The sequence below is a fragment of the Cydia pomonella genome, chromosome 4, assembly GCF_033807575.1.
Source record: "Cydia pomonella isolate Wapato2018A chromosome 4, ilCydPomo1, whole genome shotgun sequence".
NCBI lineage: Eukaryota > Metazoa > Arthropoda > Insecta > Lepidoptera > Tortricidae > Cydia > Cydia pomonella.
In genome coordinates this window covers 23881036-23906154 of record NC_084706.1, presented here as the reverse complement: position 1 = coordinate 23906154, position 25119 = coordinate 23881036, and the positions used below count along the sequence as shown (strand labels likewise).

General features: G+C 37.0%; 1 protein-coding gene across 2 annotated transcripts in view; it reads right to left on the bottom strand.

Moving 5' to 3' along the window:
• The window catches only part of LOC133517304 (acyl-CoA Delta-9 desaturase-like), a 35391-nt gene continuing 10272 nt past the window's right edge, over positions 1–25119 (bottom strand). For both annotated transcript variants that reach the window (XM_061850553.1, XM_061850551.1), the window contains 3 exons: positions 23532–23662; positions 21497–21702; positions 1–2216 (listed from right to left, as the gene is read on the bottom strand). In XM_061850553.1, the coding sequence (XP_061706537.1) occupies positions 1712–2216; positions 21497–21702; positions 23532–23662 (842 nt within the window). In that variant the 3' untranslated portion in view covers positions 1–1711. The remainder of the gene's footprint in view (positions 2217–21496; positions 21703–23531; positions 23663–25119) is intronic.

Sequence of the window (25119 nt, the reverse complement as noted above, 5' to 3'; positions counted from 1 at the left end):
TTTGTATCGAATGATACCGAAATAGGCACTCAACTCTAGTTTGTCTCTGAATTAAAAAAAAACTACGAATGTGTGACATCCGTGAAAAAAGTTTTCATTTACCGCCATTTGACGTACAGTATATGAAAACTTTTTCATGCATGTCACGCATTCGTAGTTTTTTTTTTAAATTAAGAGACAAACTAGAGTCGGGAGCCTATGTCCGTATCGTTAGATACAAACTAGCGTGCGAGATTTGACAAAATTGTGTGCAATTAACATTTCACGTTGAACAATAAGGAATCTCGACTGACATTTGTCAAAATTGTATGCAATTTACATTTCATGTCGAACCAAAATGCATCTCGACTAATATTAGAATAGAGGTCGAATCGAATTGCTTTTTTCAGAGATGTTCGAAATTTGATTGTCATAACCAAATCGATTTTGATGTAGTAATGAAAAATGAAAAAATAATTTATTATTGCACACACAAAAATGGGTTCAACAGTGGGTACTTTTATAATAAACCGTTGGAACAGGGGTCCCCAAAGTAGGCATAAACTGTATCTTGGGCAACCAGTTAATGAATAAAAACTAGAGAATTATGCCTAAAAATATAGGTATTTATAAGGCGGGAAGCGTTGGGGACGAGATTTAAAGCCAGAGGTTTACGCGAATACTGATTATATTATTATTCGTTCTTAGTGTTTCTAAATATAGACCGCCGTTGCTGTGCTAGAATATCCAAACTAGGTTGAAGTATCCAAAAACACAGCAATGGTTAAGTTCTAGTACCGAGACGCTTACAAGACGCTGTCGGGTGACAATGCAATATTATGAGCAATGAGCTAATCTGTTGATGGAGACAGAAGGTAGCCATAGGAACTCTGTGATAACTGATAAAACAACGCAACCTCATTGTGTTTGGGGTTTTTAGAATTGTCTCGATGAGTATTAGTTGCCTGTGGAAAGAAAAACACAGTCAGCGATAAAAGCTTGTAGGTACTAAAATGAAATTTTTGACAAAAACTTATTCTATTATTTGACTATGACCTTGGGTGGGCTTTTAAGGACAGACAGTTGAATTTAACAAGAACATTTTGTCACTATTAACATTATAAAATAACCAGCCGACCCCTATTTAATGCAAGAAGGAAGGTAGGTACCAATTAAATAGACGATCTTCAAATTTATTCGCTTCATGAAACTGGCAATAAAATCGAAGTTCGCAAATTGTGGGCTTCTTTCTCTGTCACTCTAATTAAACCTTCATTGGAATAAAAGAAAAAGATCTCAGCAATTTTTGAATTTCAGTTTTTGCGGCAGGCTCTCACCTCTTTATATTATATAACCCAGTTTTAGTTATTACGCGTTTTCCTTAGCTAAAACTAGTTTTCCGTATCGCCCCAATGAAAAAAAAATGGGTTTTTACGGTGTCATTTTATTATTATACTTAGCCTTTCTATCAATTTTTTTTGCATCACCTACTAGGATTGATATGAATATTTATTGAAACGAATCCGCTCCCCTCCACAAGGTTCTCCCAAAGAAATCGCTCTTTAGCGATAAAACCGCTGATTGTGTTACATCTGCTTTTAAGTTTCTGATTTGTACCGTTTTGTTTTATTGAGGTGTGAAATAAAGAGTATAGTATTGTACTATAGCTACAAATAACGATACTTTACCAAATCCTATACGTAAATCGCGTACGAAGAGAAGGCTTACATATTTAATCATCTTTAGGGTATATTCTTACAGCTTCATTCACCTCTTCATTAGACTGTTCCTTGTCGCCCCACCCCCAAATATTGTGCGTACCATCTCCAGTACGCATAACACGCCTCCTAATGACGTCATCAGAGATGGTCTTCAAGTCATAAGCCCAGCCGATCCTCGCAAAGAAATCTATGAACGCCGTAGTCAACATAAACGTGCTTCCCTTGAGTTCTGACGTCTTATAATCCCAAGGAAAAGCGTGATGGTAATTATGGTAGTTTTCTCCAAGTGTGACCATAGTGAGTAGACTAATGTCTGTAGCCATCATATCTTTGTCGTATGGCCTGTACCCCCATTTGTGGAGAACGGAGTTGACTAAAGCAATGGTGTTGTAGGTGCAGACGTGGTGGAATAATACGGGCACGAAGATGGCGTTTGTCCAGGTCTCGTTCCAGAAGTAGACCGGGGTAACAGAGGGGAGAATGACGCAAATAATCGCGACCAGGATTGCGTAATATCTGAAACAATTTAGTGATTTAATGGGGTGTTACACAAAGGAGAATGGGCAATTTGTCCCATGGATGTATACTGTTGAGACATATCTCGTTTGAAAGGGTTGACTCTTAGCATTATTTTATTGTATGACACCAACTTTGGATAACGTGCAGGGACTGAGCAATTTAAAAAAAAGAGTGGCGAATATAAACTGTTGTTTTACAAAGTACTTGTTACGTAGCCGGTTGTTAGGTGTTTTGTATGAAAGAATATGAGAAATTCTAGATTTCTGTTTACCACTACTTACGTTTAAGTACGTACAGGGCTGGAATTAGTTGATATAACATATGCTTGAATGAAAAATATTGCTATTAAACACTGAAACTTGCTTGTATACTCAAGCCATATATATCATTTAAAAGACATTTTTATAAGGTATTTTAATATATATATACTTGCACTCAAATGCTTGCAGGGGCGGTAATAAAACGAGTTTTTTCGTTAATTAATTGTGGTAAATGCCGCTTTGTTTGTTCTACCTGGCACTAGATGGAGCCTTGGTAGCAGTTTGGGTAATTTTTACTATTGATATATACAATTGAGTCATATCCTATTTGGAAGGTCTTCAATTAAGCATTAATTACTTATATGACACCAAAGACCGAAAGTGTCCAGGGAAGATGATATTAATAATTTTGATCATGCGCTGCGGCGTAAACTGGAACTAAAAAATGTCATTCATCTAGAGTTACTTTTGTAACCATTTACATCACTTTGCATGCCTGAAATATAATGAAAAAGTAATTTATATATTTTTTTAAATTATTACTGCTCAATAAATGGCACTAAACTACTTAATTATGATTTTTCAAATCCTCTCTAGTACTGACATCTTGCGTGCAATAGGAGAACCGAATGAGCGGCAAATGCTGGATCCGTATAGTCGCTTATAAACGCTAAAAATGTCACCGAAGAATAAGTTTGTTTAATTCGGAACTTTGACAATAAAAGGAGTGGTTACCTTGAACTAGTAAGTTTCGTCTATTTGTCTCTCTTGCTCTTACATATTCGAGTGATAAAGGTAGAAAAAGCATTACATTTTTTAAAGTTCGCGTTATGTCCCGCTAGAAACGTTATATAAACTTATTATTAAACATGAAATAAGATTCCTAAGCAATAAGTAGGTAAGTAAATGTATTTATGGAGTAGTTGGAGTACCATAATTAGCAGCAAGAAAATAAATCTAAGTTTATATGTTACGATAAAATAAATCGTAAAAAGGTACTATGTACATACTTGTTTTGTCTCTCTGCAGGAAAATTGTGTAAAAGTGAAACATTTGAGATTGCGTCGCGGTTCAAAGCAACGTTTCCTTCGTTTGCCATATGAAGCAGGATTAAATTGTGTAGTTTTAAGTTCTCATGTAAGTGAATTGTCAAATTCTTAGTGAGAATAAAGAATCTTAAACCTAAAATTAACGCAGTGAATACAATAAAAGCATCAGCGACTCTTAACTGCTTGCCAAGCTAAGATAGTAGCTGTATTTCGTTCCATTATATATACATATGAAATAAAAACTTTTGAATACATTTAACACCTTTATTTCATATAAATTGAAAAATAACTGACGGCATACATTTTCTTCACGGTCGCACAAATATTAGCAGGATGAGTCGACAAGTTAATTTAAAGCAAGCATTGGTGAATAGGTGCATCCAGATCCAGATAAGAGAATGCATGGTTATTGCGCCAATCTCGGACCATTTGCGATTAGTTTGCTAGCTGAAGCGGGTTAACGAAAAACAGTAACTGGCGACGCTAGCTGGCGCGGACGCGTGCGACGAATTTTACCTACAAAGGCACCCGCGCACGTGCACCCGCTCCGTGCACTCGCGCCAGCTAGCAAACGCCCTTAACCTTTTGAACGCCAAGAATACCTTAAGGCGTCGTAACTAGCTATGCTCAAAGCGTCATAAATACATTATAGCTGATATAGCCGCTGTCAGAGTAACCTTCACACTTTCAAGTAAGGTTTAGGGCATAGGGCGTCCGCAACGTCGCGCGTGTGCATGGAGCGGGCGTGCGGCTTAGAGCTCGTTCCCACTATGTCGGATGTCGTGGCGATTTTTAATCGTGTGTCGTTGCCGCTGTTCTCACTATGTCGGATGTCGGATCCGGATTTCAATCGGGTGTCGGCGGTACTGTTCCCACTAGTCGTCTGTCGTGCACGATCGCAGCTGGCGTGTATTTTTCGAGTGGGTAGCGAGGCTTAGTACAAGATGAACGTCGACGAAATGTTTGTGGTTTTGTATTATTTGCGAAAGAAACGATTAGAGGCAGTTAAAAACAGGAGATATTGGGTACACCCAATTCTCAAGGAAAGATTTACCTTATGAATATTTCAGAATTTGATAGCTGAATTAAGAAGCGATCGCAACGACGCGGCAGCGACGCGCGGGTGTGTGAGGGGGTGCCGCGCGGGCGGCGCGGGCGAAATCGTTCCGACATCCGACAAAATGTGAACAGCGCTATATTCACTCGTACGCGAGCGAGACACGACACGATTTTTTTCCGGGCTGGGAGGGCTGGCAAAACGCACGACATTTTATGTCGTATCCGACACAAAATCGTTGTCGGACGAGTGTGAACAGCTTCATATAAAATGTTCTGCCAGTGGAACGTATGATTAAAAATCCCCACGACATCCGACATAGTGGGAACGAGCTCTTACAGTATGAGCAACGCTAACTGGCGCGGACGCGTGCGACTGATTTTACTTACAAAGGCACCTGCGCGTGTTTGCCCGCTCTGTGCACTAGCGCCAGCTAGCAAACGCCCTTAACCTTTTGAACGTCAAGAACACCTAAAGGCGCCGTCACTAGACATGATTTAAGGGCCATGAACACTGGCATGTGAGTAACGTTTTTGTTATGGCGTTCAAAGGGTAAAATATCAATGTCGTAATGCGTCGCTAGCGCGTTATTTTCGAATCGCACCCGTGCTCCCGTGTTGGACTGCACACGCGGTGTACACTTCTTGTTATTGTAACCGTTTGTGCGCCTAGATAACACAAGTACACATACACAACTCGCAAAATGCTCGCGTGCTCTTGTTTATATGTAAAGTACGTCTTCTAGGGCCGTGGATTGGACCCACGCGACCGGCGGGGCGGTAAGCGGCATACATTGGTCGCAATGCAAGCTGTAAAGCTAGTGCAGTGCATGAGGGACGCGCGGCTTTCTCTCACCACATCTTTAGGTGTTCTTGCCGTTCAAAAGGCTAAAAGCACCCAATGAGGTGGCTTTACATTAGCTAGATGCCGGCCCACACGCCGATCCGGTGTGCAGGCTAAGGAAATCGCTATGTAGGCCAATTCGAAAGTGCAACTGACATTAAACCAATTTTAGAATAATATTGGAATGATACCAGTTAGCTGTCATTCGTGTGTTCATTTCGCACTTATACGCATGTATTTGTGCGAGCGAGACGCCCGCAACTAACTGATATGATTCCAATATTACTCTAATATCGGTGTGCACGCCCCTTATATTCATAAGCAAGGTAAGATTGAACCACTATAGAAGGCAGCGAAGAGGCCGGCAATGGAACTGGTAGCGTTTGATGGAGTCAGTTTTCTGTCAAATGCAAGTTCAAATTGGCCTGACTGTCTCACTCGCACACCGGAGTAGCGTTTCATATAAGCGTACTTTGTTATATCCAATCGACCCGCTCTATTCAGTAGGTTTCATTATCTCGATCCATCAGTTAAGTAACAATCTCTTCAATCTGGTGGATCGAGATGGTGGATCCTACTGGACAGATGGAACCTATGGATAGGAAAACGTTATGCTCAACAATTTGGTAGCAGAAGCGATGTGATTTTTTAAAATCGCGACTGTGTCGTTGACATAATATATCTGAGGACGGGCCTTACGGGCAATAAGAATGGGGCCAGTACAGCGGTGTTACGCACACGAGTTTGAGCCAATCGTGCAGTCTAACGCCACAAGTACCACGACGTGATTGGTTGATGAGTTCGCATTATGCACGCGATTGATCGCATCTAGTTGCGTTAGACAGCACGATTGGCTCGAATTTGTGAATGACACAACTGAACTAGCACTATCGTTATTGCCCCTAAGGTCGGTCCTTAGATATATGGTAAGCGTCAGGATGGCGGTGGACCTCAGCGAATTTCAAAGAAATATTTATAAACATATTGTACCTTCTGTGTACCTTTAATATAAACCAGTGTACCTTTCCCCAAAACGAGATATTTTACAAAACGGTCCACCCGCCAACCTGACGTCAGGATGGCGGGTGGACCTATGAAATCTTGCATTATACCGCACTAAAAGTATGCAGTTATATTGTGCATGAGCTTAGCCTAGCTAGCTTGTTTTGGGGAGAGGTACACCGGTTTCTATTTCTATTTACAGAGGTAAACTGAAGGTACAGTCACCATCATATATATCGGAGCGGCCAAGGTACCCACGAATATCTGAACATGCCTCTACTGTCAAGAGGTTAGAGTGCGTGTTTAGAGATCTTTGAGCACCTCGGCCACTCCGATATATCTGATGGCGACTGTACCATATAACTGCATACTTTTAGTGCGGTATAATGCAAGATTTCATAGATCCAACCGCAATCCTGACGTCAGAATGGCGGGTGGACTTTTTCTTAAATATCTCGTTTTGGGTTAGGTACACAGAAGGTACAGTATGTTTATAAATACTTACTTACTGCTATGGCGCAGCGACCCGAAGTGGATCTTGGCCTCCGACACCAAAGACCGCCATGCTTCTCTGTCCAAAACCGTTTCCATCTAGTCGACGGCGCCGAGTTCGCTAAGGTCTTTTTGCATTTCATCTCTCCAGCGGGACCTACCTAGGACGTCTAGACGGTCTTCGGCCATTTGGAACTTCAGAGTACGCCCTCCAGGCTGCACGATCCTCACCCATCTGGACTACGTGCCTGAGTCATCGGAGTCTGGCAGCGCGAAAAATCCTAGGACTCACACGTGGAGAGAATGGAACCTGGAGACTCCACAGGAATCAGGAGATTGAAGATCTGGTGTCCGAGCCGGACGTCATTGGATGTTTATAAATATTTCTTTGAAATTCGCTGAGGTCCACCCGCCATCTAGACGCCAGATGTCAATGCCGAGTGCGACCGCCCTTAAAGCGGTATATTATCTCTAGTCTCTCCAATATGTTCTCCTGGTGGGTCCACGGGGTTTATTTAGCGGGTCTACGTATACCTAATTATTTTTACCATGGGCCGACCATGAACACGATTCTATTTTGAAAACGTTGCCCGCGTAGCTACTTCAGTCTTAGGCGGTATATACTCTACACCACGTTCACAAAAGATTGATATTTTAGGTAAAAACTCACATTTCGCTATATTTGTCCATAGTAAATACTAATTCAAAAACTACTGTAGGGCCTAAAATCTTCTGTGATAGTAATGTAGAAATAAATACTGTTGACAGGCGGTCAACGGTATTTAGTACAATAATTACACTGAAACAATTCGTATAGAATACAGAACCTATGAATAATATATATCTAGAGAATCTAACTTTAATGCAATAATATAATTGAACAAAAGAAATACATTAGTACGAGTAGTACGATCAACCTATATGTCTATTTTTAATAGTCTTAATGTTCGTGTATCGGTTCTGTATTCTATGGCCATTAATTATGCTTTATTTTTCAACTTTCTTTGACTACACACAAGTACACATTATATTTGCTTTTTTCTTGAACTTTATCTTGCCCATGTTCGATTCTTCTTATGTCGATGCATCCTCATTATTTCCGTATGGTTTCTGAAAATACAATAACAGTTTTTGTATTGTTTTCTAATACCTATGTTTGAAGTCGGTTTCCTATTTTTAAGAGAAGTTTTTTTTTTCATGTAAGTACCGTCAAGTGGGGTAAATTAGAGCAGATGGGATACCTATCGACAATTATGTCAATAAACAGTTTTACGTTCCATCAAGAATTGAGAGGTTGCCTCAATTCCTCATGGAACCCATGATGTAAGCTAGACCTTTACACAAATATTCCTTAAACCTCGTTAACCCTTTACCAGGCCCCGAAGAACCAGCGTGTCTTAATACGTACTTTATATGCTGTTGCAACCGTATTTAACGCCTTGTAAAAAATGTATTTATGAACGTCGGAGATCTTCCTTTAAACCAGAAATAAAAATGTGGGTTAAGGTTATCCCATCGCCTGTCTAAGTAATGAACTGTCATACTAGATTTTGTCTTATTATATTCTTGATCAGGCCAAGGGATATATTCCACCCACATCTTATATCGGTTATAATAGTCAAGGTTTAACTCCAAATCTCCTACGAAACATTATATCAATCACTGAAAAAAAATCACTTACTTACGTGAGTTTTTATGACATGACAAGACAATTTACCGGGCCATGGGAAATATAGCTCCCACACAGTTAAACTCTAATAAGGCCATGGGATAATGTCAACCCACATCCTAATTCTGGTCATACACAATAATGCATGAATATTTAGCAATGTTTCCGATTACATTAGCTTTCAACACTCAAAATCTACAAAATATCAAAAAATTATTCGACCTATGTACTTCTGTTTCATAGAAATTATGAAAAGTGTTCGAATTTATCCGTAGTTTACTGAAATTAGCGTTCAAGTGAATTTAAACGGCTGCCAAAGATATATTACGCAATTTAGAAGCGTGTTGTGAATGAAGATCATAAAATAATATTTTCAGGGATTGACAAAATATTTTGTAGGTGGTTTGGAGTTAAAACCTGACTACGGTAACCGATATAAGATGTGGGTGAAATATATCCCTTGGCCTGGTAAAGGGTTAAGCAAGTAGCTTCTTTACAAACATAACAAAGAAGACAAATCGTCTAGGGTGAAATACGCATCGTTAAAGAGTTATTTTCTGGTCCTGATCAGAAGTTCCACTTCTTCAAATAGCACTTTTTTGAATGGCAATGCCTGGTCTGTTGATGAAACTAAAAAACGCCTATAAGATTTGGGGAGTTCCCTTAATTCCTCGTGGTTTTGTCAAAAATAGGACCATCTTGGAACTATATACCCACTTTCAAACGATAACTAATTTTCAACATTGGTTCAGAAAATTTTTGAAGTCGGTTAAAAAGTAGTATCTTTACAATACTTTCCTTTTACTAAGAAGGGATGACTACTACAATTTGCTTACTAAGTAAGTACTTACTTACTATTAGTATCAGATTGGAGTCGACTCGAGAGTCGATAAAATGGGCGTCGCTACCCTTTCCGGGTGGGGGGGATTTCACCGCATGAAAAAGAGACACATATAGTGAGTTCTTACTGTTCTACCAAACTACATATATAAAGTAGTCGTACTTTTTGAGTCAAATTAGTTTAATTCTAAAGGTGCGACGTAATGGCCTGAAGCCCGCTCTTAGCATACCTAGTTATACTATTTGATGGATATTGGTGTCAATTTATAATACGTTTAAGTATTCATTGTCTTTACCTAATTATCTTTACCTTTTGCCGACCGGTTTGGCCTAGTGGGTAGTGACCCTGCTTATGAAGTATGAAGCCGATGGTCCCGAGTTTGAATCGCGTAAGGGCATTTCTTTGTGTGATGAATACAGGTATTTGTTCCTAAGGCATGCGTGTTTTCTATGTATATACGTAAATATATATTTATCTAAATAAGTATGTTTAACGTCGCCTAGTACCCATAATACAAGCTTTGATTAGTTTGGGGCCAATCTGTGTAAGATTGTCCCTACCTATTTATTTATTTATTACCTAAGGTAACCTACATTAGGTAATTAAAGCATTTTATTTTTGTAAGGGTAACAGTTTTGTTGGGATATAAAATGGTTAATGATAAAAACTAATACTTTTACCAGCATTTTAACTTTATATTCATGTATTCGAAACCTATACATTTATGACAATAACTTTTGCAAGACGATAAGATTTTTTATTCACAATAACTTGTCCGTATTCGAACTGTCTGGCTACCCGGCTGGCCGTGGCTGTGTACCCGGATTTTATACTCTGAAACTGGAACTAGTGACAGATAAGAGTCGATTGATGTTTTTTTTAAAGACACTTATACTTAAATAGAATTACTTACCTATGTTTAATTAAAAGAAAGACTACTTATACATAATAATCCTTACAGTTTTAACCTATTTAACCTACCTACCTACCTACTTTTAATAGTAGCAGTTCGGTTCACTTAGTAGAAATACCTGTTCTAAGAATAATGAAAAAGAAAGAAGAGTAATAAAAATAAAGAATCTGGAAGTCGTTGAGGTGTTCCGTTCTTCATCAGCAATTCTACTTCAACAAATGTCACTTTATTGAGTAAAAATGCTTGTAATATTGATGAAAATCCTAAAATGACTATATGTATGCCTATCCTATACAATATGAGAAGCTCCTTCGGTTTCTCGTAGAACCTATCATCAGAACTGGACCTTGACACAAATGTTCCTTAAATACTTGTCGTTGAAGAGTTCCATTTTGCTCAATATAAGCAGTTTCACTTCATCAATTAATGTCAATTGTTCAAATAAAAAAAACTTGATATGTTGACGAAAATCCTCAATTCCTCCCAATTGTGAATTCAAATCGATTTAAAATCCTCAATTCCTCATTGAATCCATCATCATAACTGGACCTTGACACAAATGTTTCCTAAGAACCTAGCTTGCTACAAACTTAACAAAGAATAAGAATCGCGCGCGTTGAAGAGTTCCGTTCTGGTCAATATCACTAACTTGTTTAAATAAAAATGCTTGATATGTTGACGAGAATCCAAACATTACTGTATGTATTGTATGCCTATAAGATTTGAGGAATTTCTTCGATTTCTCATGGAACCCATCCTCAGAACTAGACCTTATGACACAAATGTCTTCAAGAACTTTACTTGCTACAAAATAAACAAATAAAACATATCGCGCGCGAATTGGCGAGTTCCATTTTGGCCAGCATCAGCTGTTGCATTTCGTCAAATGTCACTTTTTAATAAAAATGCTTGATATGTAAATAAAAATCCAGAAATTATAAGATGTCAGGAATTCCCTCGATTATTTATGAAACCCATCATCAGAACTGAACATTGATATAAATACACCTTAAGAACGTTACTCGCTACAAGCTTAATAAAGAATACAAAACGCGTGCGTTAAAAAGTTCCGTTCTGGACAACATCAGCAGTTCCACTTAAAAACTTGATCAAATATAACTTTTTTTAAATAAAACACCTAGAGATATTGATGAAAAAAAAATTTATATGTATTTCTATAAGGTTTGAGGTGTCCATCATCAGACCTAGACACTAGACACTGGTGTCTACCACAGATATTTCTTAAGAACCTTACTTTCTACAAACTTAAAAGTTCCAAGGAATTGTTCGGATTAATCTCTGCCGCCTCTTTCCGTCACCGCTTTACGCTACATCATTTATATCTTCACCACTTAGATGGTTGGCAATCCTCAACTGTGCATTTCTCTAGAAACTTCCTGCCTCATACAGCTAAACTATGAAATGATCTGTCGCATGCGGTATTTCCGGCCCAATACGATCTTTCAAACTTTAAGGAAAGAGCGTGTTCCTATCTTAAATGCCGGCACCGCACTTACAATCCCTATGGTGTAACAGATGTCCATGGCTAGCGGTAATTGCTTACCATCAGTTGATTCGTCTGCTAGTTTGCCTCTTATATCACAACAAACAAAAAAAGAAAAAATCTCACGCGTTGAAGAGTTGCGTTTTAGTCAACATCACTAGTTCCACTTCATCAAATGCCACTAATGTGAATAAAAAAAGCTAAAGATATTGATGAAAATCCAAAATGACTATATGCCTATAAGAATTGAGGAGAATGAGGAGTTCCCTCGCTTTCTCATGAAACACATCATCAGAACTGTACTTCGACAAAAATGTTTCTTGAGAACCTTACTCGCTACAAACTTAACAACGAAGAAAAATTGCGCGCGTTGGAGTTCCGTTTTGGTCAACATCAGTAGTTCCACATCATCAAATGTCACTTTTGTGAATAAGACTTGATAATATGTTGATGAAAATCCAATAAGTACTATATATATACCTATAACATTTAAGAAATTCCCTCGATTCTTCATGGGACCCATCATCAGACCTTTACCTTGACACGAATGTTCCTAAAAACCTTAATACTTAAAACTTACTTGCTACAAACTTAACTAATAAAACAAATCGCGCGCGAGTTGGCGAGTTCCATTCTGGTCAACATCAGCTGTTACACTTAGTCAAATGACAATTTTTTAATAAAAATGCTTGATATGTAAATAAAATCCCAGAAATTATTACATGTATGCCTATAAGATTTTAGGAATTCCCTCGATTCTTCATGAAACCCATCATCAGAACTGTACTTTGACAAAAATGTTTCTTAAGAACCTTACTTGCTACAAACTTATCGAAGAAAAATTGCGCGCGTTGGAGTTCCGTTTTGGTCAACATCAGTAGTTCCACATCATCAAATGTCACTTTTGTGAATAAGACTTGATAATATGTTGATGAAAATCCAATAAGTACTATATATATACCTATAACATTTAAGAAATTCCCTCGATTCTTCATGGGACCCATCATCAGACCTTTACCTTGACACGAATGTTCCTAAAAACCTTAGTACTTAAAACTTACTTGCTACAAACTTAACTAATAAAACAAATCGCGCGCGATTTGACGAGTTCCATTCTGGTCAACATCAGCTGTTACACTTAGTCAAATGACAATTTTGTAATAAAAATGCTTGATATGTAAATAAAATCCCAGAAATTATTACATGTATGCCTATAAGATTTTAGGAATTCCCTCGATTCTTCATGAAACCCATCATCAGAACTGTACTTTGATAAAAATGTTTCTTAAGAACCTTACTTGCTACAAACTTAACGAAGACAAATTGCACGCGTTGGAGTTCCGTTCTGGTCAACATCAGTAGTTCCACATCATCATATGTCACTTTTGTGAATAAAAGTTGATAATATGTTGATGAAAATCCAATAAGTACTACATATATGCCTATAGCATTTAAGAAATTCCCTCGATTCTTCATGGGACCCATCATCAGACCTTTACCTTGACACAAATGTTCCTAGAAACCTTAATACTTAAAACTTACTTGCTACAAACTTAACTAATAAAACAAATCGCGCGCGAGTTGGTGAGTTCCATTCTGGTCAACATCAGCTGTTACACTTAGTCAAATGACACTTTTTTAATAATAATGCTTGATATGTAAATAAAATCCCAGAAATTATTACATGTATGCCTAAAAGATTTTAGGAATTCCCTCGATTCTTCATGAAACCCATCATCAGAACTGGACATTGATGTATTAAGTACACCTTAAGAACCTTACTCACTACAAGCTTAATAAAGAATACAAAACGTGTGCGTTGAAAAGTTCCGTTCTGGAACATATCAGCAGTTCCACTTGATTAAATGTAGCTTTTTTTTTTAATAAAACGCCCAAAGATATTGATGTAAATCCAAAAAAAACTATATGTATTTCTATAAGGTTTGAGGTTTTCTATCAGACCTGGATCTAGACACAGATGTTTTTTAACAACCTTACTTTCTACAAACTTATCAGGACAAATCTATTACGGCGAGTGTTCCATCGAATTGCTCGGATTAATCCTTGCCGCCTCTTTTCGTCATCGCTCTACGCTACAACATTTTTATTTTCACCACTTAGATGGTTGGCAGTCCTCAACTGTGCATTTCTCTAGAAACTTCCTGCCTCATACAGCTAAACTATGAAATGATCTGTTGCCTGCGGTATTTCCGGACCAATACGACATTTAAAACTTTAAGAAAACAGCGTATTCCAATCTTAAAGGCCAGCACCGAACTTACAACGCCTATGGTTTAGCAGGTGTCCATGGGCGGCGGTAATCGCTTACCATCAGGTGTGACGTCTGCTCGTTTGCCTCTTATATCATAAAAAAAAAACAAAGAAGAAAAATCTCGCGCGTTCAAGAGTTCCGTTTTGGTCAACATCAGTAGTTCCACTTCATTAAATGCCACTAGTGGGAATGAAAAAGCTTAAGGTATTGATGAAAATCCAAAATGACTATATGCCTATAAGATTTGAGGTGTTCCCTCGCTTCCTCATGGAACCCATCGTCAGACCTTTACCTTGACACAAAGGTTCCTAAAAACCTTGGTACTTGAAACTTACTCGCTACAAACTTAACAAAGAAGACAAATCACGCGCGTGGAAGAGTTCCGTTTCTGATCAACATCAGCAGTTCCACTTCACCAAATGTACTTACTTACCACCCATTTATTTGAAACAGTACCTAGGTACTCCATTTTGATGCCGCCAACTTGAAACTTCAATGGCCTCAGTGTCCGATGAACAACTTAAAAATGCTGAAAGTAATAACAATTATAATAAGTTGGGGAGTAGCGACCTTACACACCCGAGTGCTCCTGGGGAGTTCTGTTACCGGACATACAATAATAAATATTATAGGGACATTCTTACACAAATTAACTGAGTCCCACGGCAAGCCGAGAAGGCTTGTTTTGTGGGTACTCATACAACGACATAATAATATATAATATACAAATACTTAAACACATAGAAAACATCCATGACTCAGGAACAAATATCTGTGCTCATCACACAAATAAATGCCCTTACCGGGATTCAAACCCAGGATCATCGACTTACTAGGCCAAAACGGTCGTGAAAAAAAGAGCAAAAAAAAAGAAAAATATGTCAATAGAAAATGCGATTTGGAAACGTTATTCGCCACTTAATATATATCTGATTCACAGCATTTATTTGGTGCTGATATAATGCCTGCAATATTAACTACCCGAGTACATTAAAATATGAATAAATTATCATAAATTCAAAAGATGGTCCCTATAACAGTTCATTTTTACATGGAAAAATGGCTTTCATATAAAATGTTTGTCAGACATATTTTTGGAAGTATAGTACAATCATTAACTTAGAAATATAGGTAACATTTCACGAATAAAAATACGGTAACACATATTTTTAATTATTTTTTTAACTTATCCTACGCAAAATAGAATTGGAGAAACTGACATAGGGACTATCATTCGACACGACACGTATAGTAAAGTATGAATCCGCTCTAAGTCCCCTTACATAGACAGTGGGAAGTAAAATAATTCTTGTTCTGAAAACAATAAAATGTAAAATGATTAGGTAGGACAATCCAAACTTCTAAGGTCGCGTAGATCAGAAGTAGATATGAATTTGTTCGACAATACGATAGGAAACTTTTCAGCATTTACATAGGCGCATTTTTTTCTGGAATACTATCTAAATTGCACTTTGTATATATGCTACATTTTTTATATAATTTGGAGCCTTTATTTTCCATGGAGTCGAACGCTATATAGCAGCTATACGAGAAAAAATAATACTTTGATCTTACCTACCCCATGAATAGTGAAGATCATCAAGGAGCATACTCTCTGAGATCAATGGAATGGAGTGCCTTTCGATTGGAGAAAATTATAGCGTATTAGAAATATACTATTTTGTAATTACAATGTTGAATATTTTAAATTGCGTGTTTTGACAATTATTGTTGACAATATTACATTCAGAGTCATCTTGACATTACTTTAGAAATCCATAAACTAGTCTATACTTTTTAAAATGATGGAGTAAGACTGACGAGATTACCGCGATGTATAAATGTTTTACGTCAAGTAGAATTTTGCTTTAGAGCGACATCTGGCGTTGAGTAGAAAAGTTAAGGCGTAATTAACTACAATTAATTAACTCATTAAATGGTTTTATTTTGGTCCCTGCAACGATTTGACCCCAGTTATATTATACGAAAAATAGCTTATAAAAATACTTTTCACATGATATACATGGCATTTGTATACACTCTTATTTCGCTGTGTATCAAGTAATTTTTAGAATGACGATTTTTTAAAACTGTTCATTGTGTCCCTTTAAATACTTTATCATTGGTGTTGATACAAAAAACATAAAGCATTTTTTATATTCTTTCGAATAAAATACGCTAAAACTTTTTATATCCCGCGTATAAGGAAATATAACTGCTTATATGCGCAACTTCTTTTTTTATATAGCTCGGTCCCTGCAAGTGGTCCAAGGTTGGTGCCATACAATAAAATAATACTACGATTAAGAGCTTTAAAACGACATATGTCTCAACAGTATACATCCATGGGACACTCCCCATACAAAAGTGCCCATTGTCCTTTATTAATATATTTCCAATGCATTAATTATTTATATCAAATCATTCTAATGTTATACTTTATGAATTTTAATTATGTCTATGAATTTATTTTATATCCTAATTCAGTTAATAATTATATAAAGAAATTTTAATTTTTAATTAGTATTTCATGATTTCACCTTTTAACCTTTTTACATAAATCAATTGTATCTACATACATATCATAAACCCTCTATGATGCCTTCAAAATCCGTAAATAATGGCCAACATTATGTTGAAATGTTTTGTTACAAGAAATTTCTTATCTGTGATAATGTAGTTATAGCTTCATAACTACATCAAAATCGATTTGGTTATGCATTTAAATTTGGAACAACTCTGAAATAAAAAGAAATTCGATTTGACCTCTATTCTAATATCAGTCCAGATGCCTTGTTGTTTGAAATGAAATTTCAATTGCATACAATTTTGACATATCTCGCATGTTAGTTTGTATCGAATGATGCGGAAAAAGGCCCCCGACTCTAGTTTGTTTCTGAATTTAAAAAAAAACTAGTTTTAAGTATAAAATAAATATGTTTTGTTATTTAATAAAAATTTAACGGCACCACATATCCGCGAGTTCCGATTCGAATTGGCAACGATGCCCAACGGAGGCTGTAATTTGGGTTACTGAATAATTCTTAGAAAGTTTATAATATGTGTGTATATAAAATAGTGTATGTAACTGTAGGTACATAATTAGGCATTAAAACACTCGTGTGATCTTTTTAAGAAACTCACTTCGTTCGTTTCTTAAACCCACACTCGTTCATTTCGATGCCTTTTATTATGTGGCAGTCACATAAACTACTATACCTTATTATAATTAATGATTAATTAAATCAAATATCAAAATGTTAATGTTACATATTTTGAATGGACGAACATTCATATATTTAGACCTGATTGGACCGTTTCCACTTTGTCATTATTTTAAGTAATGCCTCACCGCCATTGACTGTTTTATGAGGTGACCTGAGGGAATCTCAATACAGTACATGTCAGTCGATACAGTCGGACAGGCTCTGCGGCTTAACTGGATAGCTCGCTTCGGTTGCCCGGTGAATATTGTGACTGACAGTTGTCGCCAGTTCAAGTTTGCACTCTTTAAGGAGCTCTCCCAGCTGATAGGGTATATATATATATATATAATATATATAAACAGTAACGGTGGAACGGTTCCACCAACAGCTTAAGGTCGCCATTACGTGTCACGCTGGCATCACTTGGGGGTTGAATTAATCCCACTGTCCAAGAAAAGGTTAACCGCCATAATAGTACATTACGATACAAGTGCGAAAAATAGGAAATTCGAAACGAGTGGCGATAAATTAAAACACGACCGAAGGGAGTGTTTTAAATCGACACGAGTTGCGAATTACCTATTCGCACATGTATCGTACAACGTTTTACAGTACATATGGCCCTTTAAAAGTTCGACACAGTAACGTAATATGCTACTTCTCGCACTAGTGCTATAAAGTAACCCCATATGTACTGTAATAGAATTTTTCAACGAGCGTTCTCGTTTTGCCGCTGGTACAATGGCACACCACGCAGCTAGGATAGTATATGTGTGTTGTGATAAAAAATTATTTGTTTTAAAATAAACTGTTTCCTTCAATAAAAGTTATAATTTTTACTATCGTAAATAACAATAACAGTATTATTTTCTGTTTAGGATTACCAACAGATAATACATTTCTGATAACGACACAATATATTATAATGTAACACGTTAACTTATTTATTTATCAAAGTATTCAATGAAAAAAAGAGAAATATGTGTCTCGTTTAGTTAGTGCCTCGCAAATGGTGTTTTTTTCTAGGATAGTATAGTGTTAATAACATAACATTATTAAGTTTAGTATGTAAGGTAAAAAATAAATCTAAAGAGTGTAACTTTTCGACTACAAACTGTCATGCAGTTTGGCGAAGCTTTAAAGAAAGTATTTTAAATTAAGGATTTTGTATAAATAAATTTATATTTTTTAATTTCTTGCGTCATAAGCAGTCTAAGACATTGGCGTAGACCACATTGTAAGTACATCTTGTTTATTAATCGACATTACTAGGAAGGGGGTTGAATATATTTTGGAAATATCGAATCTTAACATTTTAATATTGCTTGTAATAAGTAGTCACGTATTTGACTGTATTTACACAATAATGTTATGGGGCATCAATATTTTTTTGAATATTCAAGTTGTTGAAAAGAATTAGTGATGACTTTCAAATTCATATTTCTGATCTATGGTCTATTATCGAGGGTAAGACCGCATAGTAGAGTGGGGCGCCACACTGTGGGCTGAAATTCAGCTCTCGTTGACAAAGTTGTTATTTCCAATTTCTTTTATTAAAATAGGTTTTGCCCAGCACTGTTATGTTAACTTTTCAATTTAGGACAATTTGGCATTGTGTCGAGTTAAAAAAAAATCGAAAAAAATGTATGAAGCAGGAAAAAAAACAATTTATTTCAAAAACCGCAAAACAAACCGTAATATCTTCGCAGATGGCTATACTACGAATTATTTGTGATTTTTTTCATACTACTTATTTCCGTCACGGGTGCCTTTTTTTAAAATACAACCTATTGTATAATATATTGTAAAATACAACCTATGTTTCTATGGAAAAGTGGTAAAAACCAAAATTGGCATTTTAAAGTGTTTTTATATTGAAATTAGTCTTGCTCATCATTTTTATGCTAAACTATAAAGGGTCTAGCAGGCAAAGGAAGGAGAAGGATTTTTATAATGTCATTTGTTGGGTGCCCTATTGATTTTCCGACAAAAAATACGCCGATTTTCGATTCGCCGACAACGATTCGCAGACGAGTTCTTTGGCCGAGTAACGATTGGCAGAATATCATTACGCATAATAGTCGTTTGCCGAGTAGTCAATACGCAGAACATTGATACGCATATTTACTTTTCGTAGAATAATAATTTAGTAACTCTCACAATTACCCAAGAAACTATTGGTCAAAACACAATAGGTCGAATAAACATTTGGCATTAATATTAATTAGCAAAACTTCCCTCATAATTATGGCTAGACTAGGACATGATTAACCTACATAACAACTTTCAGTTTGAGTCGGGTAAATATGGTTTTGATACATTTAATTATATACTTATTTTCACTAGCACAAATGACCATAAAATCTTACGGGATCTTGGATTGGCTCTAACGATTTCGATGAATTTTGCTATATGGGGGTTTACTGGGGGGCGAAAAAGCGATCTAGCTAGGTCGTATCTCTGGGAAAACACGCATTTTTGAATTTCATACATTTTCCGGGCAAGGCTCAGTCTCCCAGATATTAAAAACCTATATTGCATAGGTACGATGACCCATTCTGTTATCTGTCCATCGGTGGACCTTATTATAATAGGGTTATTACAAAAATCTCCTTCAGAATGAATGACGCATTTGATAGCTAAACGTTTTCGTTGACATTTAATTGTTTTAAAGTATACTTAATTGATTTTTCGTATGATAATAGCTAATACTATTTGCAGTTAATGTGATTTTTTCCATAGGTGTAACTTTACGAATACTTGTTGAAAAGAGCTGTCAAAAAAATCTCTGACATTTAAATCATTATTTAATCAGGGGATTAAATATTTAAAAAAATTGAGTTATACTCATACTCATTCTTTGTAGCTATGATTTGATTTGATTGCTCTACCTTATATAGTTCAGGAGAAAAACGACTTTGAAAAATGAGTCCATAAAATGACGTTTTTGACATTATCTCGGTGACGGTTCAAGATAGGGGGCTGAAAGTTAAGGTGTTTCTATATTATAAGATAGCCACCAAATGACATTATAAAAATCCGATATTCGTCACAGGGGCCATTTCTCCTTCCTTAGCCTGCTAGACCCTTTCAAACGATTTAGCTTGAAAAAAGTCGAGTAACGATTTTTTTATTCAAAAACAATGTATAGAGCAGTAACAAAAAAAAAACAATGTAATTCAAGAACCGCAAAAATACCGTAATATCCTCGCATCATATTTTTTTTTATACTACGTCGGTGGCAAACAAGCATACGGCCTGCCTGATGATAAGCAGTCTCCGTAGCCTATGTACACCTGCAACTCCAGAGGAGTTACATGCGCGTTGCCGACCCTAACCCCACCCCCCTCGTTGAGCTCTGGCAACCTTACTCACCGGCAGGAACACAACACTACCGAGATTAGTTGCCAAGCAGACCCCAGGCTCCCGTGAGCCGCGGCATAATGCCGGCAGGAACACAACACTATGAGTAGGGTCAAGTGTTATTTGGCTGCGGTTTTCTGTAAGGTGGAGGTACTTCCCCAGTTGGGCTCTGCTCTAGATCTGGAATGACATCTGCTGTGCTGTGTCATATATACAATCTAAGTAAATTTCGCGAGGGTAGCGAATATCCAGTAAAAACCAAGCCTGATCTTTGTCCTATTTATCAGTCTACAGCGAAAGGAGCTAGATATTGTATGTCTTACATATCAGTTTACGGCGGTCATAAGGTTGAAAGAGATCCTTAAAAGGGACGAGTTCGCTTTTGTACTAATTATTTGTGTTTATTTCCTGGTTTGTCTTTTTTGTTACAATGAAGTGTTTTACTACCACTATTACAATATAGTCTAGCTCACTCTCGGCTGCTTCAATTTAGACACTTGTACTATTATTCTGTTTTAATGCACTAGCCTCCGCACCTCGACCTCGTGTCTCTCTTGAATGCTCCGGGCCTTCGGCTCTACGCTGAACTCGGCTTTTGCAATAGCTGTCGACCGTATGTAAACCATTGCGTTTCTCACAAACAATTCACTTTGCTGGTTATACATTTTGTTTAATAATTTACACTGGAGTTAGTTTAGAAACCGATACGGCAATTGGCCACTGTAGAGGCGTTTTTTTTCTACCGTCAACAAGCCGATATACAAAAAGATCTGTGCGTGCCAAAGATAGATTTTCTGGCTACTCACTTATGCTGGAACCGCAGTATGGGATTGGCTTCGACGTCACTAAGGTCCATCCCCTTGATCTTGCGCTTGAACTCCGGGTGCCTATCCACCATCAGCCAACCGACGTGAGCGAAGAACATGCCGCGTGAAGCATTGTACGGGTCCGCGTCCGTGTCCACATACTTATGGTGCATTCGGTGGTCTTTCACCCAGTCTATCACTGAGTACTAATAACAAAAAAAAAACATAAAGCATTATTTTTTTAATTTAACGGTTTACATCAATCAGATTATGTATGTACCAAAAACTGTAGATAAATAGTAAGCTTAGTGTTCACTCTATACATATGTATGTACAGTCAACCAATTTGATTCCTAGGCCACTGTAGAACTTTGTCGCATTAACTATAGATAATGACAACGTCAGTGCGGGTCAAACGATTATCAACTTTCCAATCACAATATGAAATAATTGTAAAGAGTATTAATACCTTATAAACGTTTTAGCTCCATGACGTACATACGACAACACTCGTTACACCGAAGACCACGTTGTTCCTAACCACGGGTCAGGCCGCATTAGTGTTAATCTATGGGGCTGGATGAGTCTGGCAGGTGTGGGTGAATTAGCTGATATGCCTCCTCGATCAAAGGCAACAAATTATCTCGATATTTTGGAAGAAGTCATGCTGCCAACTGTGCGAAACTTCTATCCGCAAGATGATGTGCCTAAATTTGACTTCGTTCATGATAACTGCCCTATACACAAGGCAAACATTGTCACAAATTGGTTTAATCAACATAGAGACGAAGTAACTGTTATCCCATGGCCTGCTAAGTCACCCGACCTAAACCCCATTGAAAATTTGTGGGGCCTAATGTGTCAAATGTGGTAAAATGAAAATGAGAGGTCACGAGCTGCTCTATCGCTATCTCTATCTATATGGACCGGAAAGAAACTCGGCGGATGACACATCTTTTCAAAACATTACATCTTTTAATTAACATGCATTAAGTAAAAAAAAATGTGATAAAAAAAATATATGTCATATCAAATCATACAAATATGTAGACTCTCTCAGAGTTCTCTCAGAACTCTTTCAGAAAACATATCGAATTCTTGCAAAGGGAACGGAAAAATAAAATTAATAAAGAAAATGAGAATATACATTATACAATGTGTTTGTCTTGTCCACGTATAGTGGAGCCGTTAACCACGTATAGTACGATGAATTTTATCGACAAATCACCCCCCATACGTATGTTTTTTCGCAACCATTTTAAAAATGCACCCCTTTAAAGTTTTATGGCGCCAAACACGACTGCACTTGATTAAATGTACCATTATCTATCCATTTACCTATCGCACATTTAAAAAATAATAATCATTCGATCTATCCATTTACCTATCGCACATTTAAAAAATTATAATTATTCGATAGCTTATGGATTGGGCATCAATTTCAAGCATAAATGTCACAGATCTCTATTTTTCTACAATTACTCAAGAATTAATAATAAAGATAAAACTTGACTATAAAAATTTACTTTTTTTTTTACATTTTATCTTTTTTTTCGAAAACGAAGTCGTTGACCTGTACTTTCTTATTTTTAAATGATAGCACAGGATATCGTGTTTGGCATCATCAAACGTCATCATTATCATAGGTATGAGATTTGTCGATAAAATTTATCGTATTATACGTGGTTATCTAACGGCTCCACTATACGTGCACAAACACATTGTATAAGTCTGACAGATTGCTATACCTCGATAAAATTTTTTGATGTGCTTTCTAATCTGAGCTGTGTCACCTCTTTCCGCACAGACTCTAGGTCCTTTCAGGAGCAGAATACTAGCTCAGAGTGGGATAAATAAGAGCTTGGCTCTTATGTTTATGATAAATAATAAGAAGATAAAAAATGAATACGGACATGAAAAATCAATACGGGTTGCTACAGAATGCTAAAATTTAAAATTCAATCGCGTGTAGACTAAGAACTAATTTATGGAGGCGACAAAGAGCTAACTTAATTATTTTACTCATGACTCTTACCTGGAGACCACTAGTTTGAAGAATCATAAGAATGAGTTGGAGAGGCCATTTAGCCTTGTAGGCCCTGTGGCTCCAGAGCCTGTGGGCTCCCGCTGTGATGCCCAAAATCGACGTCACATACAAAAAGATAGCTGTGGAAAAAAATACCAGTAAATATACATATATACGTTCTTTGTGTACTGCCCCTTCACCAAGTAGGTACCTATTCAAGATGGATGTCTAGTCTTTTGTTGAGGAGCAAAACATTGACCTTGAATGTTGTGCCACTCGTTTTGTATCACTTTCTGAGGAGTGATTCTCTTGAAAGTAGCTTAACAGCCGCTTTTAAAGAACAACGTTCCAGCAATTTTCAATAGAATCACCCGCAGAAAGATATAGAAATTTCAATGTACTCGTAATTTGTTCTATAAAATTATTCAGGCGTGGTAATGTGCAGTGAATGCAAATTAATTTGTAACGCGTTTAACCACCATTTTGGAGTCAACGGCCGGTAGTCCACGTGCTACTTGTAAAGTCCAACTATAACTTTACAAGAGCTAATAAAATCACGGTACACTGTCTTGTACTAACCGTACAATTTTAGTGGAATTTAAAGCTCCTAATACATTGATACTGGCGAAATTGTCCCACTGGACGGAAACCATTTAATTTTAAAATAATCATGACGTAGGTATTTAAAATATTTAAATTAGAATCAGGTCGTCAATTAAATTTACATTCTCTTGTGCGATTTACAATTTAGCTACTTATAATGTCCCCAAATTATTGTACTTGTCAGGATTCTAAGTACATATTTATCTTCGATCTGTAGGTATATTTATATGTATATGTAAAAACAAGTAAGCGGTGGTGGCCGAGTGGATATGACGTCCGACTTTCAATACGGAGGTCGCGGGTTCAAATCCTGGTTCGTACCAATGAGTTTTTCGGAACTTAGCTTTTCGGTGAAGGGAAACATCGTGAGGAAACCTGCAAATATCTGCGAAAAAATTCAAAGGTGTATGTGAGTCGCCAATCGGCATTGGGCTAGCGTGGGGACTATAGCCCGAGCCCTCTCGCACATGAGAGGAGGCCTGTGCACAGCAGTAGGATGTATATAGGCTGAATTATTATGTAAAAACATAAATATCAATTCATTTGGAATCTCACATGCTTCGGGTAAAACCAGGATACGGCAGTATCGCTATTTAGATGTTTTTCAACCAAATTCGAAAACGTTTATAGCGGTGCCTGATGTAATCATTTCATGGAATTCTTCATCATACCAATCTGTCGTACGTTGAGCTAAGTACAATTTGTATTTTTTGTGCGATTAAGGATCAACAAACATTACGTTGATTGTTATTGCATGACGTTTTTAGGTAAGCAGATTTCTCGTAGTTTCTCGTAGGTACGTTCGGGTCAACACCGGACTGGGTAAGACAGAGAAGTCTCGGTTTTGTACAATACATGGAAAAACGATACTTGGGCACATTGTCATAAGTGTAAAAAGCGGCCAAGTGCGAGCCGGACTCGCCCATGAAGGATTCCGTACCATTTATGACGTATTAAAAAAAACTACTTACTAGATCTCGTTCAAACCAATTTT